This window comes from Urocampus carinirostris, chromosome 11 (assembly GCF_059441175.1).
Source record: "Urocampus carinirostris isolate Australia breed hairy pipefish chromosome 11, RoL_Ucar_1.0, whole genome shotgun sequence".
NCBI lineage: Eukaryota > Metazoa > Chordata > Actinopteri > Syngnathiformes > Syngnathidae > Urocampus > Urocampus carinirostris.
In genome coordinates this window covers 14610895-14630758 of record NC_142359.1, presented here as the reverse complement: position 1 = coordinate 14630758, position 19864 = coordinate 14610895, and the positions used below count along the sequence as shown (strand labels likewise).

The 19864-nt window shown below is 41.0% G+C and overlaps 2 protein-coding genes across 2 annotated transcripts; one reads left to right on the top strand and one right to left on the bottom strand.

Annotated features, from left to right (window-relative positions):
- Positions 1-1073: 1073 nt before the first annotated feature.
- Positions 1074-13556, top strand: dnajc3b (DnaJ (Hsp40) homolog, subfamily C, member 3b). The gene is made up of 12 exons (XM_088347887.1): positions 1074-1473; positions 3923-4033; positions 5200-5324; positions 5397-5471; positions 5540-5683; positions 6871-7052; positions 8334-8453; positions 8528-8633; positions 10366-10486; positions 10564-10696; positions 12043-12191; positions 13055-13556. Exons 1-12 carry the CDS (start codon positions 1389-1391, stop codon positions 13198-13200), a joined length of 1497 nt encoding a protein of 498 aa, XP_088204013.1. The 5' UTR covers positions 1074-1388; the 3' UTR covers positions 13201-13556.
- Positions 13557-13778: 222 nt separating this feature from the next.
- Positions 13779-16726, bottom strand: naa38 (N-alpha-acetyltransferase 38, NatC auxiliary subunit). The gene is made up of 3 exons (XM_088347888.1): positions 16624-16726; positions 14748-14916; positions 13779-14666 (listed from the first exon to the last, which is right to left on the bottom strand). The coding sequence occupies exons 1-3, from the start codon at positions 16657-16659 to the stop codon at positions 14542-14544; spliced, it is 330 nt and encodes a 109-aa protein (XP_088204014.1). The 5' UTR covers positions 16660-16726; the 3' UTR covers positions 13779-14541.
- Positions 16727-19864: the final 3138 nt, after the last annotated feature.

The following is a 19864-nucleotide window of genomic DNA, read 5'->3' as shown; positions in this document are numbered from 1 at the left end:
GTTACATTGCTGCTTCTTTGGTTTATTCGAAATGCTTGCGTAGTATGCGATGAGTGACATGACTGGATGGGTTAAAGAATGAGAAAGTAAGAAGAAGAACTGGTGAAAGTGTTCTGAGATGGTTTGGATGTATGGAAAAAACTAATGAAGGCTGTTACCAGCTCAGCAGCCTAGATGGTAAGGCGCCCGCTTTGAGACTGGGAGGTCGCTGGTTCGCGCCTCGGCCGAGTCATACCTAAGACTTATAACATTGGTAAAATGGCGGCGCCCTCTGTTGGCTGCGGCTGCATCGGCTCGCTACAATGGGTCAGGTGTATCGACATTTCGTTCTGTGTACATTGTTACACAGAATAACAATACAAAGGAAATTATTATTATTATTGACTAAAAGAGTATGTACTGTAGAAGAGATGGGAAATAGAATGAGAGGAACGCCTGAATATGGTTGGATGGACGGGGTGAAACGTGCTCTGAATGTTAAGTCGCTTAATTTAATAGATGCAAGAGTGTGTGCTTAATATAGATGTCAATGGCGAAAGATAAATACGAATGACTGATATCGACGCATATGATGTGGAGGGGGTAAACCGGCGTATGCTGTCGGGTCTCTCTGCTTATGAAGGGTTGCCTAGCACAGAGACTCAACCCTTGTTGTGCAGTGGGCTTAATATTCGGAGTCAGGTTGGGAAGAGCGAAGGGGAAAGGTGAATGTGAGTGTGTCCTTGAATCTAACCACCCCCCACTAGGGGGATAAGGCTCTATTAGATAGATAGATAGATAGATAGATAGATAGATAGATTTAAGATCTCTGTGCTGTTTATCATAATTCTAAAGTAACTAATTGGGGGTCAATTATTCAATAATCCTGCATACTAGTAAAAAAGTATCGTATTGGATCCATATCAATCGATATTACACTTTATTTACCGTGCGTTTAGCGAATCGATACCAAAATTTCCGGTATCGGTCACTCCTACCGTTAATTCAAGAGAATTGGCCGCCTCCCTTATCTGGAAGCGGGTGAGCTGCTACGTGGACCAATCACGTTGTGGGTCAGCTTACATCCTTTCGCCGCTAAATGACACTCAAAATATAATGTTTTCCTTGCAATATGAATAACCTCATTATTGGTTTAACTTAAAAAAACATAGACTTCATTGTTATTTCCAGTCATTAAAGAAACAAATAAACGGGACGTGATGGTGTCATATTTCGTGGGGGGCTATTTCTTCTTACAGTTTTGTTTTCCACACGGATCATCAGCACAGGCGGACCATAAATACACTACTCGGCTGCTTCTATAGCCCGACAGTGAGGACTGTTTTACTGCGATATGGCGTTAAAATGAGTTCCACTTTAGGGTTCGTGTGCTAAAAAAGACCGTGGTTATGGACTTTGGACGCCTGACGAGGTACAGCGGGGTCTTTTGCTCCTTGTCTCTGCTCTGTGTCATCCTGGACCTACAACTGGACGGTAAGGTACTACAAACCAGTGACGTGCTGTCAGGGGAGGCAGGTGAGGCTTAGCCTCACCTGTCATCACTGAAATATCAAATTGAAAGTATATGAAAAGGTTATATTCATATAGTTCTTTCTCATTCAACTTCATAATTTTTGGAATGTATTTTTCAAAATCGCAGAATTTTCACATGTCATGAAATTTGATAATGCTAAGCGTCTGCACATGCAGAGTGAGGCATGAAGTTCTCTTGCCTCATGCCAGAGGGTGATGGTGAGTTCAGGGATTCTTAAAATAAGCTTAAATCATCCCCAAATAATGTAGTTAAAGATAGTATTGGCAGGCTGACAGCAAGTCCAGCATCCAGGCTGTTTTTAGTGTCGCATGGAGTTTTTTTCATAATGGAAGATTACCTATCTATTGATGGTCTTATTTGTTTACAAGCAGTGCTGAATGCTTTACCGAAAAACCGTAATTAGTTACGGTTGATGGATCCCTTAACCACCTGGGTCTTAGAGGCACTACTTTCTGTGGTGTGTCTTGGGCAAGTACAGCCTGGTGGCGCCCATCCCTCTCCGAGCCTTTCTTAGGGTTAAGTGTTTGCTCCATCACGTGAAACAGATATTAGTTGTTTTCAAGGATTCTAGTTGCAGAAGAAGCTTCCTGATACCGGGATACAGCTCACTCATCATCTGGTTGCCGTTGTTGTCATCGCCATTGTTGTAGTTGTAAAGCGTCCTACTGTTTCTTTTGAGATGAGCCGGACCTACTGATACAGAAAAGTAGTTAGTTACAAATTATCGTATATATGCTCAAAAAAGACAACTTCCTAAAAGTTATTTAAAAGAAGTGGAAGAAAAGGTGTACACCAACCATTTGAAGCAGTGAATCATTCGTATTTATTGGATTATGCATTCTTTAGATCGGGGGTGTCAAACTCATTTTAACTCGAGGGCCACACGATAGAACAAACATTCTGTCAGGGGCCGGACCAGTAGATTAAAGAGAAAGAAAAAGAGGGATAAAGAAATAAGTGAAAGAGGGAGGGCAAATGAGAGAGGGTGGGACAAAGAGAGTGTGAGAAACAAAAGATAAAAAGTCATGAGAGAGGGGGAAAAGAAAGGGAGAGGAAGAAATAAATCCAAAGAGAAATAGAAAGACAGGGGCGAAAAGAGTGTAAAGGGTATGAAAAGAGAAAGAGAAAAGAGAGAAAAGGAAGTTAGAGCAAAAGAGGTTAAAAGACACAGAGACAGAGTGGGAGAAAAGGGGTGGAAAAGAAAGAGAGAGAGAGAGAAATAAATACAAATACGGTGTCTTTGTGAGAGGCACCTGGCTTTGGCAACATAAAGTTGACATATTTCAACCTGCAGCTTTTTTTTCTCTTGCGCTTCTCTGAGTGTTGTCTCGCGGGCCGTATTCAATCCCTTAGTGGGCCTGATCTGGCCCGTGGGCTGCCTGTTGGACACCTGTGCTTTAGATCTTGCAAATGAACACTTAGCAGAGACACTACATATCTATTTTGTCTCTTAGCTTCAAACCACTCAAGGTACTCCTTATCCATAACTAGTAACTGTCCAAGAAGTTGTTTTTTTACTCCAGGCACGGTGTATTGCAGAAATAATTTTACAAATGAAAAGACCAAAAATCAGCACACTTTTACCGTAAAAGTTGCTCACTTTTGCCCCTTTGATTTCCCATTGGTGTATTACTCTTGTATAACCCGCGCCCCCATCCACCACACGCTGCCTAGTGCCTACATTTTGTTACTGGTGGCACACAACCAACTATACACATTTAAACCGATCTACTAATCTCAGTAATTTATTATGAAGTTGTAAATTTAGTTTGAATGTAAATATGTACAGTCAGGGGGAATATCTCCATAAGTAGAAATTCAGAGACCTCTTATTCGGTGCTTAAGACACTGGTACCATAACTGCATTTAGTTGTACTTTGTAAGTAAATATGAATATGTCAAGTCATGTCATGTTTATTTGTATAGCCCTTAATCACAAAGAGTCCTAAATGGTTGCACAGACCAGATTATTATTATTATTATTATTATTATATGCCCTTGTTTGCAGATTGAAGTAGGAATGTTCAGGAACCGAGGACAATGTAATTCGTAATCTGCATTTAATAATTACGGATTAACGCAGGAAAGCACCTTGTAGTAACAAGAGTAGTTACACTTTTGTTTTTAAATAACGAATTGGAAACAAAATTCTGCTCCATGAACACGTTCCCTGAAATGGCGATAGTCTCAATACTGTTTATAAATTGAGACTAACAAAAAAAAACTATGTTTTTTGCTAAACTGTGTTGTTTTTTTTGCTCTGCCAATCAAATGATTAATAAGATGAAGGTTAATTTATTTGTAAATCTGACTGTGCCTCACCAGACACAACCCTCACTATGCAAGTCCCTGTTTGAAGTGGTTAAAGTCCACCATGTTTTGTTCCAGTGGTTTTAGGGGGAACTAGCGGCGAGATCGAGCATCACTTGGAGATGGGCCGCAAACTTTTGGCAGCTGGTCAGCTGGCTGAAGCCTTGTCACATTACCACTCTGCTGTGGGTAAGCATTTACTCACTCATTCATGGGGAAAAACCTGAAAAGTGAATATTTTAGTGGGTTGAATTGAGTGGGAAGTTTGGAATTTGGCACGAGTTTGCGTAGTGAATGAAATGCAGTATTCCCTTGATTTTCGCTGTTAATCTTTTCCAGTCACCCTTATTAAGTAAATTTCTGCATAGTAGTTTCCCTCAGTTAGGATATTTTTAATGCTGCAAGGCACTGTGGGACTCCTAGTACAGAGGCAAATAATACACTTAACAACTGCATCCGGCGTACTAGCTAAAAAAAGCCTCATGGGTATTGGTTGATTTCTTCGTGACATTTCTGTGTTATTGCCTGTGTCCATGGCAAAAATGCTACTTTTCATATATAGTGGCTGCAACAGTTCTGTCCATATGCATATCTAGTGTAGTTTGGGTGCGCGTTATAAACAAGGTTTTACAGTAGTAAATTACAGTATTTGTACTATGATTGGATCAGTCGAAAAATATCGCTGACTACAATTGCAAAACATTGGATGCAATGGGAATTGGACCTGGGTTACGGCGGTGAGAGCACTGAATCCTAATCACTAAACCACTAGTGATGCAGCTGGCATTCAAAAAGGTATTACATCATCACATTATCATGACCACACTGTTCACGGTACCAGAGACAAATGTTAGGAAATAGAGAAAATGGAGAGTCGTCCTGAGAGATATAAAAGCACGACAAGGGAAACAACTCATTGGTGTATCTGATGATTAAACGGACTTTGAAGGACATTCAATGAATACATTGTCAATTTTATGTTGGTACTGTGTTCATAGTTTACGTTTTTAATTAAAAATTTCAATCATGGCTGCACATATTCAACAACGTTTGCCACTGACAATTTTTAGAGTGAGCTGAGAAAAGGTGAAACAAAGTTCTTACTGATTTTTAATAAAAAAAATCAGGGGTGCGCGTTATACTTCATTGTGATTTATACACGAATAAATACGGTAATAGAAAAAAAAGACGCAATGCCCCAAGGACTTTTTTGTCTAGTATGGCTCTTTTGACATTTTGGGTTGCCAAACCCTGCACTACACAGAACAGCGACATCAAACCGTGGTATGGCAAGGGAACACCGTATTCCATAAACAAAGTATGTGTGACTTTAAATTGTGGTATGGTTTGTTCAGAACTGGACTCCAAAAACTACCTGACGTACTACAAACGCGCCGCGGTGTTCCTGGCCATGGGCAAGTCCCGATCGGCCCTCCCTGATCTGACCAGGGCTATTCAGCTGAAGCCTGACTTCCTGGCTGTAAGTGTTACTAAAGCTTTACCAATCTTACATCTGTTGTTTTTATTTACATGACAATGTTGTTTTTTCAAGGCCCGGTTGCAAAGGGGGAATATCCTTCTGAAACAAGGCAACGCGCAGGAAGCCCGTGATGACTTTCAAGCAGTGGTGAGCATCTGACCTATTCCAGACTTGTACTACTGTTTTCTAGCTCATACTCGGTTCGCATCCCACAGAGACCGTCATCTCCGGAACACAAGGACGCTCAGGAGCAGTTGGCGAGACTCGACGACCTGGAGCAGCAGCGGGAGGACGCCCGGGCGGCGTACCATTGGGGCAACTACGGAGGCGCTATTTCGGCCCTGGAACGAGTCATTGAGGTGCTTTAAAACCGGAGTCCTGGATTTGTTTGAATGCAGGGTTTGCGCATGTGCTCGTAAACCTCAACTCATTCAATGCTAAAACGTTAAAAGGGTTTGCCGCTGCTTGTTGCTAGTTATCAAGCCTCTGGGAATGAGTTCAGTATGAAAATCAATATTAAATGCGGGGCTTTGAACCGATCTTTGTCCACACACCGAGGAAGCCCAACTTCATAGTGTTGCTTCCTGTATCCAGTGATTGAGAGTGTGCAGACAGCCTACATGGCGACCAGGCGTAGTGAAGTCTCATGGTTAGAAAAGTGAATATATATAAATATGTACAGAGATTTTTTTCTTTCTACAAAAAGATGATTAAGTCTTTTCATCATCGTTAGGGCAGAGAGGGATGATGCTTTGTGCACGTCTGCAGGAACGTGATTGCCAAGGTTTCCTGAAATCGTGCGATCATAATTCATGCAGTACCGTTTTAAAGAACGATAGTTAGAAAACGGAAAATATAAACAATGGCTTAAACGCGTAGGTTTCGCACGGGTGCTTGAAGTTCTTAAAAATGCTTGAATTTTGATGTAGTGTTTTCAAGGATAAATAAGTGTAATTTTGGATAATTGTTGCCATGTTTCTTAACAAGTCTGCTTAAAAATGATGTCAACATTGCTTTTTGGTGGCTACACTTTGCCATTACCTTTCTTATTCCCTCGTGATTAACGGAAGCTGGCATTGGCTTGTATGGCATTGTCCTATGAAGTGTAATAGCCTGTTATGGGTGGTGCATACTAAATCTAAACTGAGCACTATGGAATGTGTATTACGTATCATTTATGGACATTTATTATCGGCCATGCAAAAAAAACGAAAATAATTTGCTAGTGGTAAATTGTAATGGAAAAAACTTAATTCAACTGAAAATGTACGCTATATTTTACTGTTATTTTACCCAACACCTAAAGGTGTGGATTTGTCTTGAAAACAAACATAATCACAATCTACTCAAAATCTCAGTTATATGTCTAAATGCACATGCAAGATTAAAAATCGCACATGTAAATTTCAAATATATATGTGAATCTGCAAAATTCCTCCTTTTAATGGTACTGCAGAAATTGGAAAATTGGCTCGGCAGTCCCTGAAAAGTGCTTGAATTTGCCCATGCAAAAGGCGTACGAACACTGTGAATGACACTGTACTAGATCTCGCCGTGGGACCCCGAAATGCGAGAGCTTCGTGCCGACTGCTACCTTCGCACCGGTGAACGGCAAAAGGCCATCCAGGATTTGGGACCCGCCTCCCGACTCCGAAATGACAACCGCGCCGCTTTCCTGAAACTCAGCCTTCTCCATTACAGCCTGGGGGAGCACCACAATTCTCTTAAGTGAGTCAGGGCCTTCGTACTTTGGCTTAATCCCATTACTTCCTTTTTTCCCTACCTACTTGGTTTTATTTATCTACCTCCTTTCACTTCTTACAAGGGCAAAGGAATTATTTCTCTGAATAGGAAATGTACTTCATTCTTACCATGTCATTCATTTGATACAGGCTATTTGAGACATGACATACGCAACAATTCTTTTTTTTTTTTTTTTCTTCAACATTAAACTTAACGTTTGAAGAAACATTGCGTATTATTAAGTGCCTCTTAGTGGTAAAAAAAAACTCACCTAAACTTGCATTTTTGTGTAAATTTGTAATACTTTTACATAATATGAGGGTCATCTCGAGGGAACAGACTTGATCGTCTGCCATCTTGCTGCTAGCGGTATCCCCAAAAAGGCTGGGCAAAAAAAGGAGAAGAATAATGGTGCGGTTTGGTAGTTTGTATTCTTACTTGTCATTTGTTGCACTTGTTTTTGGTTTTACAACAGTGGGGGTCAGCAACAAGCAACCGTGGAGCTACATGTGGTTCTTTGGTGCTCCCTAGTGGCTCCCAAGAGTTTTTTTTCAATTGTTGATAATGAAAAATTTTATTGTTCGTTTACGACAAACATGACTCAAACATTCTTACCTTTTTCCAATAAAAATACACGCATACATTCTATAGATATACAGAATGTGTTGTTTTCCTTATAAAGCGTTTATAAAGCTTGCAGTTTTTGAAGCTCCAAACATGTGGGGTTTTTGGCTCGTATGGCTCTTTCAACATTTTGGGTTGCCAACCCGTGAACTCCACAATACAGCGTCAAGTGGTCAAATATTACAAAGTGTGCCTTTAACTTTCAAAAAATCGTCTGTCGTTGGACAAGAACTGCGCTTCACTTTAGTTTATACTTCCTCCTCTTCCCCAAAACACCATCTCACTATTGACTTAATATTTTTCCTTCTCATGCAGTGTCCTCTGTAGAAATATAAGTTTTATAACACAACCGAACATAAACACATTGAAAGATTTCAATTGGTTCATCTTGTTCAGCTAAAAAGTAATGCAGAGGGAGTTTGGCTAGGGAGAAGTTTGGGTACTTTTGACGTATTTTCATGAAAGATAGTGTTCTTTACACTTCTACCTACACTCTGCAGAGAAATGGGACAGTCTTTATCCCCCCATGAACGTACATTGCTAGAGTAAGAAGTAAAATGCAGGGTAACGGGGAGTATCTGGATTTAGCCTTTCTCTGCTCTGTCTTCCTCCCCCCTCACACTCTTTTCACCTTGTATGCAGCCAAGTTCGAGAGTGCCTTAAACTAGATCAGGACGACAAAGATTGCCTGGGTCACTACAGGCAAGTGAAGAAAATCAGCAAGCAGTTAGACTCTGCTGAGGAACTCATCCAGGCGGGAAGGTGGGACACGAAAGAAGGCGCTGTGTATTCGACTTTTGGAGCCCGCTTGACTCTGACCATCCTCTGGTTCCTAGGTACCGCGACGCCATTGAGAAGTACGAAGGAGTTATCAAGACTGAGCCACAAGTGCTGTTCTACACCAACCTGGCCAAAGAAAGGATTTGCTTCTGTCTCCTCAAGGTGAGATACTGTCCTCCTAAACAGGCAGTGGAATGCAAATAATGGCTTCGATATCATAAAATCCATTTTCCACTGTATTGGTGTTTGGCCATATATATAAACAAACGTTACCGGTTCTTTTCTGTGATGTGAAACGGTGTGTGCGTTACCATCTACTAAGGAGTGTATTTCACCTTTCAGTTTTTTCGTAGACCCACTGAAAACAAGTCTGAAGCGGGTCGCGACCCACCAGTTGAGAAACACTGTTTTAATATATTAAATAGATCATACAAAATACGTTACATTAAACAGTATAGTCCTCTGTAGTCATTTCAATGATTAATGTGATTATTCTTATTCAATTCATGTTTGATTGAGGTATAAACTTTGCTGTGCTCAAGTACTCTATCCCTCCATTGGTCACCAACAGTTGTAATAAGGCTAACACAACACTCTTAAAAGGACAGTGTGTAATATTTAGTGTGTCCTGGTGGTATAGAAAAAAAACCTTCATTCACAGGTAGATTTTTTTTAACAGTAGGCAAAGATACATAACATATGTTGAGAAATTTGTATTTCCTCTACATAGCGGAATCCATACCTACTAGTCACCGCCATGTTTGTCTGGCATCTTGCTGCATGCTGTGGTCAGATTACTGGTTTTTGTTCGCATTAGACAGTACTGTGCCATCTGATGGTCAAATATTTTTCTGGTCTTGCATTCCAAAAAAGGTCTTGCGATAGTCAAAACTTGCGAAGTAGAAACCATTTATTTCTATGTTTTTGTATTAATTAAACGCTATTACACATTGAAATTAAAAAACAAGAATAAAGCCAGTTTACAGGGTGAAGAATTTAAAAAATAAAAGTACTGTCCATTATAAACTTTTTTTAACAACATCTGTAATTCTTTTTCTTTTTTTCTTTTGCTTTCCTCTCTCTATTTGTTGCTCTTCCTTTGTCTTTCCTTCTTTCTTCTGTGATTATTTTTTTCTCTATCCCTCGATGTCTTCATCTCTCCTCTTTCTTTTTTTTCTTTTTCTTTTTTTTATTGTTTACAGTCCTTCGAGATTTATTGTGATTAAGGGCTATACAAATAAATGTGACTTGACTTGACTACTGTCAAGTTATAATTTTAAAAATAATCTTATAATTTCAGGACACTTCCGTTTGTACTTCACATGACACTTTATCCCCATCATGTGGACCTTATGAAAAATTGCATTTACTTTCTTTAGGCAGGAATCAACGGCCCAAAGTGTTGAAAGCGCAATATTGGGCCATAAAAACGAACCCTCAAAAATGTATCTGAAGCTGCAAAAAATGTCAAAGCCTTATATAGGCATTTATAAGAAGGAAACACATAATGTGTCCATCTATAATCATTGGAAAAGAATGTGGACTACAGAAACCAAATATTCATTGCGCAAGGGAGTCACTAGGGAGCGCTAAAGTACTGCATTCGGCTCCAGAGCAATATTCTGGGTTGAGGAAGTCCCACTTTGTTGGTGATAGAAAGCATCTTCCTCTCCCTCTGGTTTGTTAACATGATCGTGGTGTTTAGAGAAACTTGGGGGGGGAATGGTTCATCGCCCTATTTTACGTACGTGTACAACTAAGACCGCTACATAATTGATGCACAGGGAGGAAAGGGTGCGGGGTGACTGTTCAGCCAATCAGAACACAGAACTCAACACATGATGAAAAGACAACCGCGATACAGCAAGGGATTACTGCAACGCTTTGTTTTCAGCTCAAGTCCGCCATCGAAGCCATCGACGTGTGCTCGGAGGCGCACCAGAGGGACCCCCGCAATGCCAAAATCCTGCGTGACCGTGCCGAGGCCTTCATCCTCATCCAGGAATACGAGAAAGGTCAGTTGAAAGCGGCTGTCCGGCCCCCAAAACACACACACACACGAATGGCGAACTCTGCTTTCTCGCCACCGCAGCCGTGGACGACTACCAGGAGGCGCTGGAGTTCGACGGCGAGAGCAACGAAATCCGAGAAGGGCTGGAGCGTGCACACAAACTGCTCAAGATTTCCCGCAAGAGAGACTACTACAAGATCCTCGGAGTCAGCCGGTATTGCCGCTGCGCGCACAAACCAACCTTCCCATTCGATCGATCCAACATAATTACATTCATCCCTCGTTTTTCTCGGGGATTGCATTTCAGAGAGGACCAGCGGGTCCAAATCCTTAAAGTAGAAACCTATTTTTACTTATCAAATACTCTTATTATACTTTGAAACCAAATAACAAACCCTATTTACAGACTTAAGTACTGCTCTCTATGAAGGTTTTTTTTTTTTTTTTTTTTTTTTTTACAAATAACCTATATAATGTCAAATTATCATTTTTATAACAATCTTGCTTTTATCTTGATGTACTTACTTTGAAAAGGGGTGGAACTGTTTCTGGACACCACTTTTTTACATCAGATGGTATTTTGTTGCCATCATAGGGGTGTCAACTTATCTAATTATAGCTTGGGGCCACATGCTAGAAAGAAAATCTCTGTGGGCCGGATTAGTAGATTTAAGCGAAAGAGAGAAAAAAAGAACAGGGGAGACAGTAAGAGAGAAAGAGTAAAATATAGAAAAAGGTAGAACACTAGAGAAAAAGAGAGCGAGCACAATAGATTGAAAAGGGGAGGAAAAAGAAGAGAAAGAGATGGAAAAATATAAGGAGGGAAAGAAACAGAGACAAAGAAGGAAATATAATAAGAGAAAAAGTATGAGGAGAGTGAGCATGAAATGTAGAGGGAGAAAAGAAAGAAAAAAAGAGAGAAAGAAATACACTAGGTAATGTGAGATGGAGGGCGAGAAAAAAGAGATAGAGAAAAATACAGCTCCAGTTTCTTTGCAAGTGGTGCCAGGCTTTGGCGACATCAAGTGGATATATTCAAAACTGCAGCTCATTTTCCCCTCGTTTCTATCAGCGTTGTCTCGCGGGCCAGATTAAAAGCATTGGTGGGCCTGATCCGGCCTGCATGTTGTACACCTGTGAACAAGGTTCCCGCTGATCCTTAAAGTCTTAAAAGGCATTGGTTTCATTATTCTAAAAACAAGACCTAAATTGGCATGAAAATGTCTTAAATCCAATTTTCGAAAGTCTTAAAAATGTGAACACAATAAGATTGATATTTGGACTAAAAAGATTATGAATTGTCTTCTTAAATATTCACCGATTTCCTTTCGTGGCAACATTGTGTGACCACAAAAACAGAACAATCAAAACGGTGATGTGGTTTCAGTCGGGCCTTTCAGAGCAGAGCATGTCTTAGGTCTACCCACAATACACAGCAACTTCCGACAGACATTTACTTTGGACCATGTGAAAATGTAAATTTAATGAAGTGGCTGTCTGACAAACATTTTTCGCCATTATAATAAGTCTTGCTTATTATCTATCCTTTGCTCTTCTCAGGGTGGCCAACAAACAGGAAATTATCAAGGCCTACAGGAAGTTAGCGCAGCAGTGGCACCCGGACAACTTCCAGTCAGAATCCGAGAAGAAGGAAGCCGAGAAGAAGTTCATCGACATCGCCTCGGCCAAGGAGGTCCTCACCGACCCGGGTCAGAACATTTACATTGCTAAAAAAATATCACTCTTTGTGAAGCTGATTCAGATACAGTGGTACCTCTACTTACGAATTTAATTCGTTCTGGGAGTAACTTCATAAGCTGAAAACTTCGAAAGTAGAGACGCAATTTGAATGTAAATGCCTCAATCTGTTTCTGACCACGCAAAAGTACAGTGTATTTTTTTTAATAAATCATAAAAGAGCATCAGAACATGAAACAAATAGATCTTTTTACATGTTAGAAGACGATTATTGCAGAATAAACATTAAACGAGAGGCACATCATGTAAAAAAAACAAAGAATAAAGCAAATAATAAAAATATTCATTTACTTTTTAACGGGCCTCTGTGTTCACTGGTCTTCAGCAGTGTTTTTTGGCTGTCGTTTCTTGAAAAACTGATGCAATGACGTCTGCTTTTGCCAATCTGTCAGAAATGCGCAGGACAAACCTAGCGATGCCCGACTTAACAGTTTTTCCAGGTGATTCCTTTCCACAAATTCTGAGACTTTATTGAATTTTGCTAAAATGTCTTTAATTTGGGCTGATTTGAATGATGGCTGCGTCACCCTCCCCGCCATCTTGCCGGAACCCCTCCTAATCCCCTTCTCGGACCTCTGACGGTGACACGAAGAGCATGCTGGGATTGCCAGCTCGTTTGTTTACGGTCGGGAATCTGGGACAGCTAATAGGAGCTCGTACTGTATTTTTGACTTCGCATCTTAAAACGCCTTTGTGAACAAGAGGCAGTATTTTACTCCGTAATCTGAAACTTTGTAGAGACATTTGTAAGTAGAGGTTCCACTGTATAACTATAAGTACAAACTCTTAAAAGCAGTATTTTCTTCATTTTCAGAAATGAGGCAGAAATTTGACGCGGGCGAGGATCCGTTGGATCCGGAGAACCGGCAGCAGGGCGGTGGCGGCCAAAATGGCCACGCCTGGCCTTTCCCTTTCAACCCTTTTGAGTCAGGGGGCGGCTTCCACTTCAAGTTCCAGTAGACGATTGCTCACTGAGGACTTCAAAGCAATAAAAATGTCTGAGGGACTTAGAAACTGCCACGGTCACTTTCTTTTGACGTTTTTCTCGTTTTACGTGCCATCGTTTTTTTCTTGTACCTATTTGTTCAAAGACTGATCATTAAAAGGTTCAAAATGGAAGAACAAATGCAATTTGTTAAAGTGTTCCCATTTAAGAATTGGCACTTTTCTTCATTTTTTTCTTTCGGAACAAAGGCTCTTAAATGGCAACTATCACCCAGGCATAAGTGTCTCATGAATTGGACTGTACAGTAAGATGTGGAAAACTACTGTATTCTTACAAACACTTTTGACCCTATAAAAAACTTATTTATAAAGTTTGGTTTTTTTTTGCATTCTCTGGTGTCAAACATATGCAGATTGTAACTATTTAAATGAAACCTCGCTGATGTGTGTGCAACATATATTTAAAAATATTTTGGGGGGGAACTTAACTAAGAAGGCTTTCAGTAGGGTTTCAGATCACACCCCTGTACAATATAAGAGACAAACTTTTTGAGTCATAAAGACAAAGTTCGACAAAAACGCTAAACCCGCTCTCCAGTGAAAAGCTAAATTCTTCAGCACATTTTATTTCACCTTGTGACGTTTCAAGATAAAATCTATGAAATGATAATTCCGGAGCATGTGTCCCATATCAACCAAACACCACTTCAAATTGTTACTCCCGTGCAGTCATTGAGGCTCATTTATAGCGTCATTTTTTGTCATAAATGGTTTCAAAACAAGGTGCAAGCAGTTCGTTTGTGAAAATCTCACGAAATACTGCAAACGAGAATCATGTATTTCAGAGAGTGGGCTTTGGGGGGGGTGATATCTGCCCACTTGATCAAATTGCTCTGGGTGCTTGGCTGTTAGTTTGTTCGATGGGTTTTCATCAGCGTTTCAACAGTGAACATGGTTTAAAGAGATTTCATATTTAGGATTCCATGAATATGTACAGGGTCTGTTGATGTAACACTTTGACTGTAACCTGTAGTTGTGACTCCCCCTTATATATTCTGGACCAAACCACACAATGACCATAGTGTTTCGGATATACCAGAATTTGAATATTTCAGACAAATTTCGAAAGTTTGTATTTTATCTCCTCGATGACAATCATGTACTCATGAAAAGAGCCGTATCTGTTCAGGACCCCTTTGCTACAGGAAGAAGACAGGAGAAAATAAAGCTCCATCTTGTTTTCTTCCAAACTTTGAGACCCTGAGAAATCCAACCAATTATTCATCCACTGTGATGTTCATGGGTTAAACAACAACAAAGAAGCACAAGTCCAATCTTTTTAGGTCCATTCCCTTTTTAGTGATTGATGCCAAAAGCTTGTGTATCGTCCAGAATCTCTTCTTCCACCTCGATGGACACGACATGGTGACCGGGGATCATGGCCAGGCCTAGAACTCTGGGTTCCCCCTGGGAAAAAGTGTCTAGAAAATGAAAAAGGAAAACATGGGAATTAGAAAGTTGTGAGGCAATTTTGTTGTAAACATAGCTGCGTGGTAATTCACCTTTGGATTTGAGAAACTCTTGAGCGGATCCGAGAATGATGTTACAGTCCCGGTCAGTGCAGAGAAAAAGGCCCACCAAGGTCCGACCGTCAGTCATGCGGATCCTCATGTTCTTGTTTAAGAGGCCCTGCAGTTTCTGCCTTGGCTGGGACGATGACGGGTCACGTCCCTGGGGACATTCATGTGGTTATTTATCTCCTTTACCCGATACGGCACAGCTGTGCACAGTTCGGTTGTGTTTAGGTTTTAATTACACTGTTTAAAATGAAAACCATACTCAATGTTTTTATTGGCGATGTTATGCGAAAAGTCAAATTGTTTTTGGTTGCATTTTCCTTTCGTGATTTCATTCAAGCCACATGTGTCCGACTCATCGTCTGCGGGACAAATGTGGTCTGCCACATCATTTTATGTGGCCCGCCGAACAATGCTGAGAGAAGCACGAGAGAAAAAAAATTGCGGATATGACCTGCAGTTTTAAACATGTCCATTGGATGTCTCCAAAACTGGGCACTACTCACCAAGCCACCCATCTATTATCTGCACTGCTCTTTCTCAATTGAGTCGCAGGGGGGCTGGAGTCCATCCCAGTTGTCTTCACACAGTGGTTCAGGGTACACCCTGAACTGGTTGCCAGCCAGTCGCAGGGGGCACAGAGACAGACAACTCACTTGCTTATTCACACTTAGGGACAATTAGGACCGGCCAATTAACCTAATATGGATGTTTTTGAAATGTGGGAGGAAACCCACGCAAGCACAGGGAGAACATGCAAACTCTGTAGCTGGATTTGAACCCATGACCTCAAACTGTGCCGCTGACGCGCTCACCATACAGCTGCCGTGCCACCCACTGTAGCTGTATTTGCTGACTATGATTAATCAATGGGCAGCACGGCAGCGCAGTGGTTAGTTCTGAGGTCATGAGATTGGACTTTCATGTGTGGAGTTTGCATTTTCTCCCAGTGCTTGCATGGGTTTCTCCCAAGCACTCCAGTTTCCTCCCACATCTCAATAACATGCATGTCCGGTTAATTGGCCGGTCCAAATTGTCCCCAGGATTGAACGAGTGAGTATCTACGACTGGCTGGCAACCAGTTCAGGGTACCCCCTGCCCACTGCCCGAAGATAGCTGGGATGGGCTCCAGCACCCCTGCGACCCTACTGAGGATAAGCGGTGCAGATAATGGATGGCTGGATTAATCAAACAGAGAACATTGAGAAAACCCATCGCAGTGTTTTTCCCCTGACATGCTGTTTAAGACAATATTAAAAATTCAAAATTTAAAAAACGGCACCTGGATGTCTTTGCATAAGTATAAAGAAGATTTAGCTCCTTTCCATTTGATTATATAATTAGTGAAGTTACCACATTCATGTAATAATTTCGTTAGAAAAAGCAGAGCGACTTCAAATCATTATATCAATCATTCAAATTAGTGTTTGTATGCTAATTTAGTCACTTTCCGTCTGCATTTGTTTCCCCGAGTTAAATAGATTATAAAGGGAATTAATTCAATTGTTTTTTGTTTTATAAAGCCACGGTTGAAACACTACAAAAGATATAATCTTAGAAAAGAAAATACATACTGTGGGTGAGGAAAAAAAACACCTCAATAATTAATTTTTTATGCCACTAATTGACAAGTCCGGCCCTCGTGGTGATGTTCTTTTCACCATTTGGCCCCCGAGCTCAAATGAGTTGAACACCCCTGATGTAAGCGTTTAGTATGTTATTAATTACGTTTTTTAAAAAAAAAAAATCATCGGTGAGCCAATTATTTCGTTCTTATACAAATGATTGGAAAGGGTTCATACACCAAATTCAACCCTTCTTAAATCAATGACAGTGTAAACATAAGCGTAAAGTATCATACATGAGGAGAAGGTCCGTTTTCTTCGATTGTGGCCATTTGTGCATTCTTCTTCTTTGGTTGACTACCGGAAGTATTTGTTTCACGGACTTTTATTCAAAAGAGCAACACTTACACCCAGTGGCCATTGTAGACACTACAACGTGGCCGTTGAACGAGTTTTAATTTGTTTGTTTTATTACTTTACTCATATTCAAAATACATTTAAGTATTATTTTACATGTTTTTGTTGCATTCATCACCTTTAGAGAAAGGTAGTTGATACAAGGATGTCCAGTTACACAACCGGTTCTGCACTCTACGGGAGGATCCTTAGGATAGAGGTCCAGTAATCCCTCGCTATAACGCGGTTCACCTTTCACTGTCTCGCTGCTTCACGGATTTCTATCGTGCATTGTGTTCTGCATTCCAAATGCATAAACAGTTCCAAAGAGAGTAGGTATTGGTTTAAAAAATGTTTACAGGTACAGTATCACAGAATACAGTACATTTAATGAATTTTTGGGTTTTTTAAAAGGGTTTGTATTTTATTTCAATATATAATGGGTTATTAATTGTATAATAATTGTGGAAAAACAACAACAAATGTTGCTTATTCAGGGGTAGGGTTCACAGTATATGAGTCTTCTGTTTGGCTAGTGCTAGACTCCAAACATTAGAAAAAAACGAGATATATTTGACAAAGAAACTTTCATATACTGTACATTTCCTTAATCTTGCCTTAGGTTGAATTATGTAATCGTTATTTAACTATTTTTGCAATCAAACAAGCAAACAACAAAGCAATTTAGCATCAAATTTCAACAAATATTCATCGGATGTTTTACTAGAGAGCAGACACTCCACTAAGTAGAATTCACAAGTTCAATGTCCAATATGCTGGCACAAATTCGAAAAGCCATTGTGCCACCTGAGAAGATATTCATTAATGGAAGGGTTTGGATCAGGGGTCTTCGACGTGGTGCCCAGGGTGACCCCCCCAAGGACAGCTGAGGTGCCCGCAGACCCACCTGTTATGGGTAATAGCGTTTTTATTTTTTTTAGTAAAATTATTTTTTTTGTGGTTGAATGAGTCTATTCAATCATCCATTATTTGCCCGCTTGTCCTCAGTAGGGTCGCGGGAGTGCTGGAGCCCATCCCAGCAATCTTTGGGCAGTGGGCAGGGGACACCCTGAACTGGTTGAAAGACAATCACAGGGCACACAGGGACAGACAACTCATTCGCTCATTCACACCTAGGGACAATTTGGACCTGCCAATTCACCTGAAATGCATGTTTTTGGAATGTGGGAGAAACCGGGGAGAACCTACAAACTCCGCACAGGAAGTCTGGAGCTGGATTTGAACCCACGACAGGTTCCCATGACATGAACTGTGCACAAGCGCTAACCACTGCGCCGCCTCCCTTGCGTCCTCTCTCCCTTCCTTCTTTTCAGTCATTCTTCCTTTTATCTTTCTTCTTTTCTTCTTTCCTGTCTTCCTTGCTTCTTACATTCTACCTTCTTTGCTTCCTTCCTTTCCCCTCACTCCATGCCTTCCTTCTCTTCCTCCTTCCTTCCTCCCCCTCACTCCCTTGCTTTATTGTTTCTTTTCTTCCATTATTCCTTCCTACTTAACTTTCCTTGTTCATTCTTTCTTTCCCTCTTTCCTTATTCCCTGTTGTTCTTCCTCCCTTCTTCCTGCTTTTCTTCCATTATTCCTTCCTCCCCTATCCTTGCTTTTTCTTCTTTCTTTTTTGTCTTCTTTCCTTTTTTCCATACCAAATTGATTCCTTTCTTATGACTTACCTTCCCTCCTTCCTTTTTTCCTACCCCTCTCTTTCCTTCTCTCTTATCATCTGTCCTTTCTTACCTTTACTCCCCTTTTTCATTTCTTGCTTACGTCCTCCCTTCCAGCTTTTCTTTCTTCCTTTCTCCCCCTTCCTTCTTTTCTACCATCCTTTATTTTTCTTCCTTCATGTCGCCCTTCCTTCCTCCTCTTCCCTTCCTCCTCCCCTCCACCAGTTCCTTCTTTTTCTACTACCCTTATTCCTCCCTCCCTTCTTTCTGTCAATCCTTCCTTCTTTCCTTCCTTCCTCTCCCAATCCATTAGTTCCTTCTTTTCCTCCTTCCTTCTATCCACCCTCCCTTTCTGCCTTACTTCATTCCTTCCTTCCCCCCACTCCACGTGTTCCTTCTTTCCCTCTGTTTCCCTCCACATTAACATCCTTTGTCCCTTGTTTCTTTCCTTATTCACTTCCTTCCTACACCCCTTGCTTCCTCCATCCCTCCTGTCCATCCTTCCTTCTTTCATTCTTCAATCAATTCATTCCTTCCTTCCACATTAACATCCCTTGTCCCTTGTTTCTTTCCTTCTTCACTTCCTTCCTACCCCCTTGCTTCCTCCATCCCTCCTGTCCATCCTCCCTTCTTTCCTCCTTCAATCCATTAATTCCTTCCTTCCACATTAACATCCTTTGTCCCTTGTTTCTTTCCTTCTTCACTTCCTTCCTTCCTTCATCAGCACATTATTTGATGTAAAAAAAAAAACTACTGTTTTCATCTTGCCCTCTTTTATTCTTCCTTTAGAATGGGTCTGTTTTAGTCATTTATCTCTTTTGGCTGCATGTGTTTGCTTTTCACACTTCACAATCACCGACTTTCACCTTTACCCCGAGCGGTTCATTTTTCGAAACAATACAATCTGATGTAAGTCTAGCAATGGCTGCTGCAGATTTCTCACCCTCCTTTTGATCCTTCCCTCTACAAATCATTTTGGTTTCTGCACCGGCGGGGGCCATGCTTGATAGATTTGCTCTGCATTGCAGAATGTGACACCACAAGGCTGAGGATATGAGGGCGGGGTTGGGATTTTGTGTGAGTGCGTGTATTAATGTGTGAGAGCGGGGGGGGGGGGGGGGGTGCAGTTTTGTCCGGGAGGGGGGGATAAAACAAATAGAAACAATGTAATTGGCATGCAACCGCCCCATGGTTGTATTTAGGTGCAACAATGTTCACATTTTTGAAGAGAGGAGGGGGCACTTAGTGAAAAGCATGGAGGGGGGAGGAGGGGGGTCCGCTGAAATAATATAGTCAGCCATTTTTTATGTGAGGGGATTTTTTTTTCATATTGGGGGGGTTGCGTAGGGAGGTGGGGGGCGAGGGGGTTGTTAAAAAATAAATATAAGAGGGCGGCCATCTTTGTTGCTCGCTGCCTAGTGTAATATGCACCCCCGCCCCCCAACGCTTTCCCCCCGATTTGAAT

What these genes read in the sequence shown, in the direction of transcription:
- dnajc3b (XM_088347887.1), top strand. Translation starts at nt 1,389, where the DNA reads ATGGACTTTGGACGCCTGACGAGGTACAGCGGGGTCTTTTGCTCCTTG. An exon ending in GTGATGACTTTCAAGCAGTG is followed by an intron (nt 5,472 to 5,539) that starts GTGAGCATCTGA and finishes CGCATCCCACAG; the next exon opens with AGACCGTCATCTCCGGAACA. An exon ending in GAACTCATCCAGGCGGGAAG is followed by an intron (nt 8,454 to 8,527) that starts GTGGGACACGAA and finishes TCTGGTTCCTAG; the next exon opens with GTACCGCGACGCCATTGAGA.
- naa38 (XM_088347888.1), bottom strand. Translation starts at nt 16,659, where the DNA reads ATGGCCACAATCGAAGAAAACGGACCTTCTCCTCAT. An exon ending in AAAACGGACCTTCTCCTCAT is followed by an intron (nt 14,917 to 16,623) that starts GTATGATACTTT and finishes GAATGTCCCCAG; the next exon opens with GGACGTGACCCGTCATCGTC. An exon ending in AGAGTTTCTCAAATCCAAAG is followed by an intron (nt 14,667 to 14,747) that starts GTGAATTACCAC and finishes TTCATTTTCTAG; the next exon opens with ACACTTTTTCCCAGGGGGAA.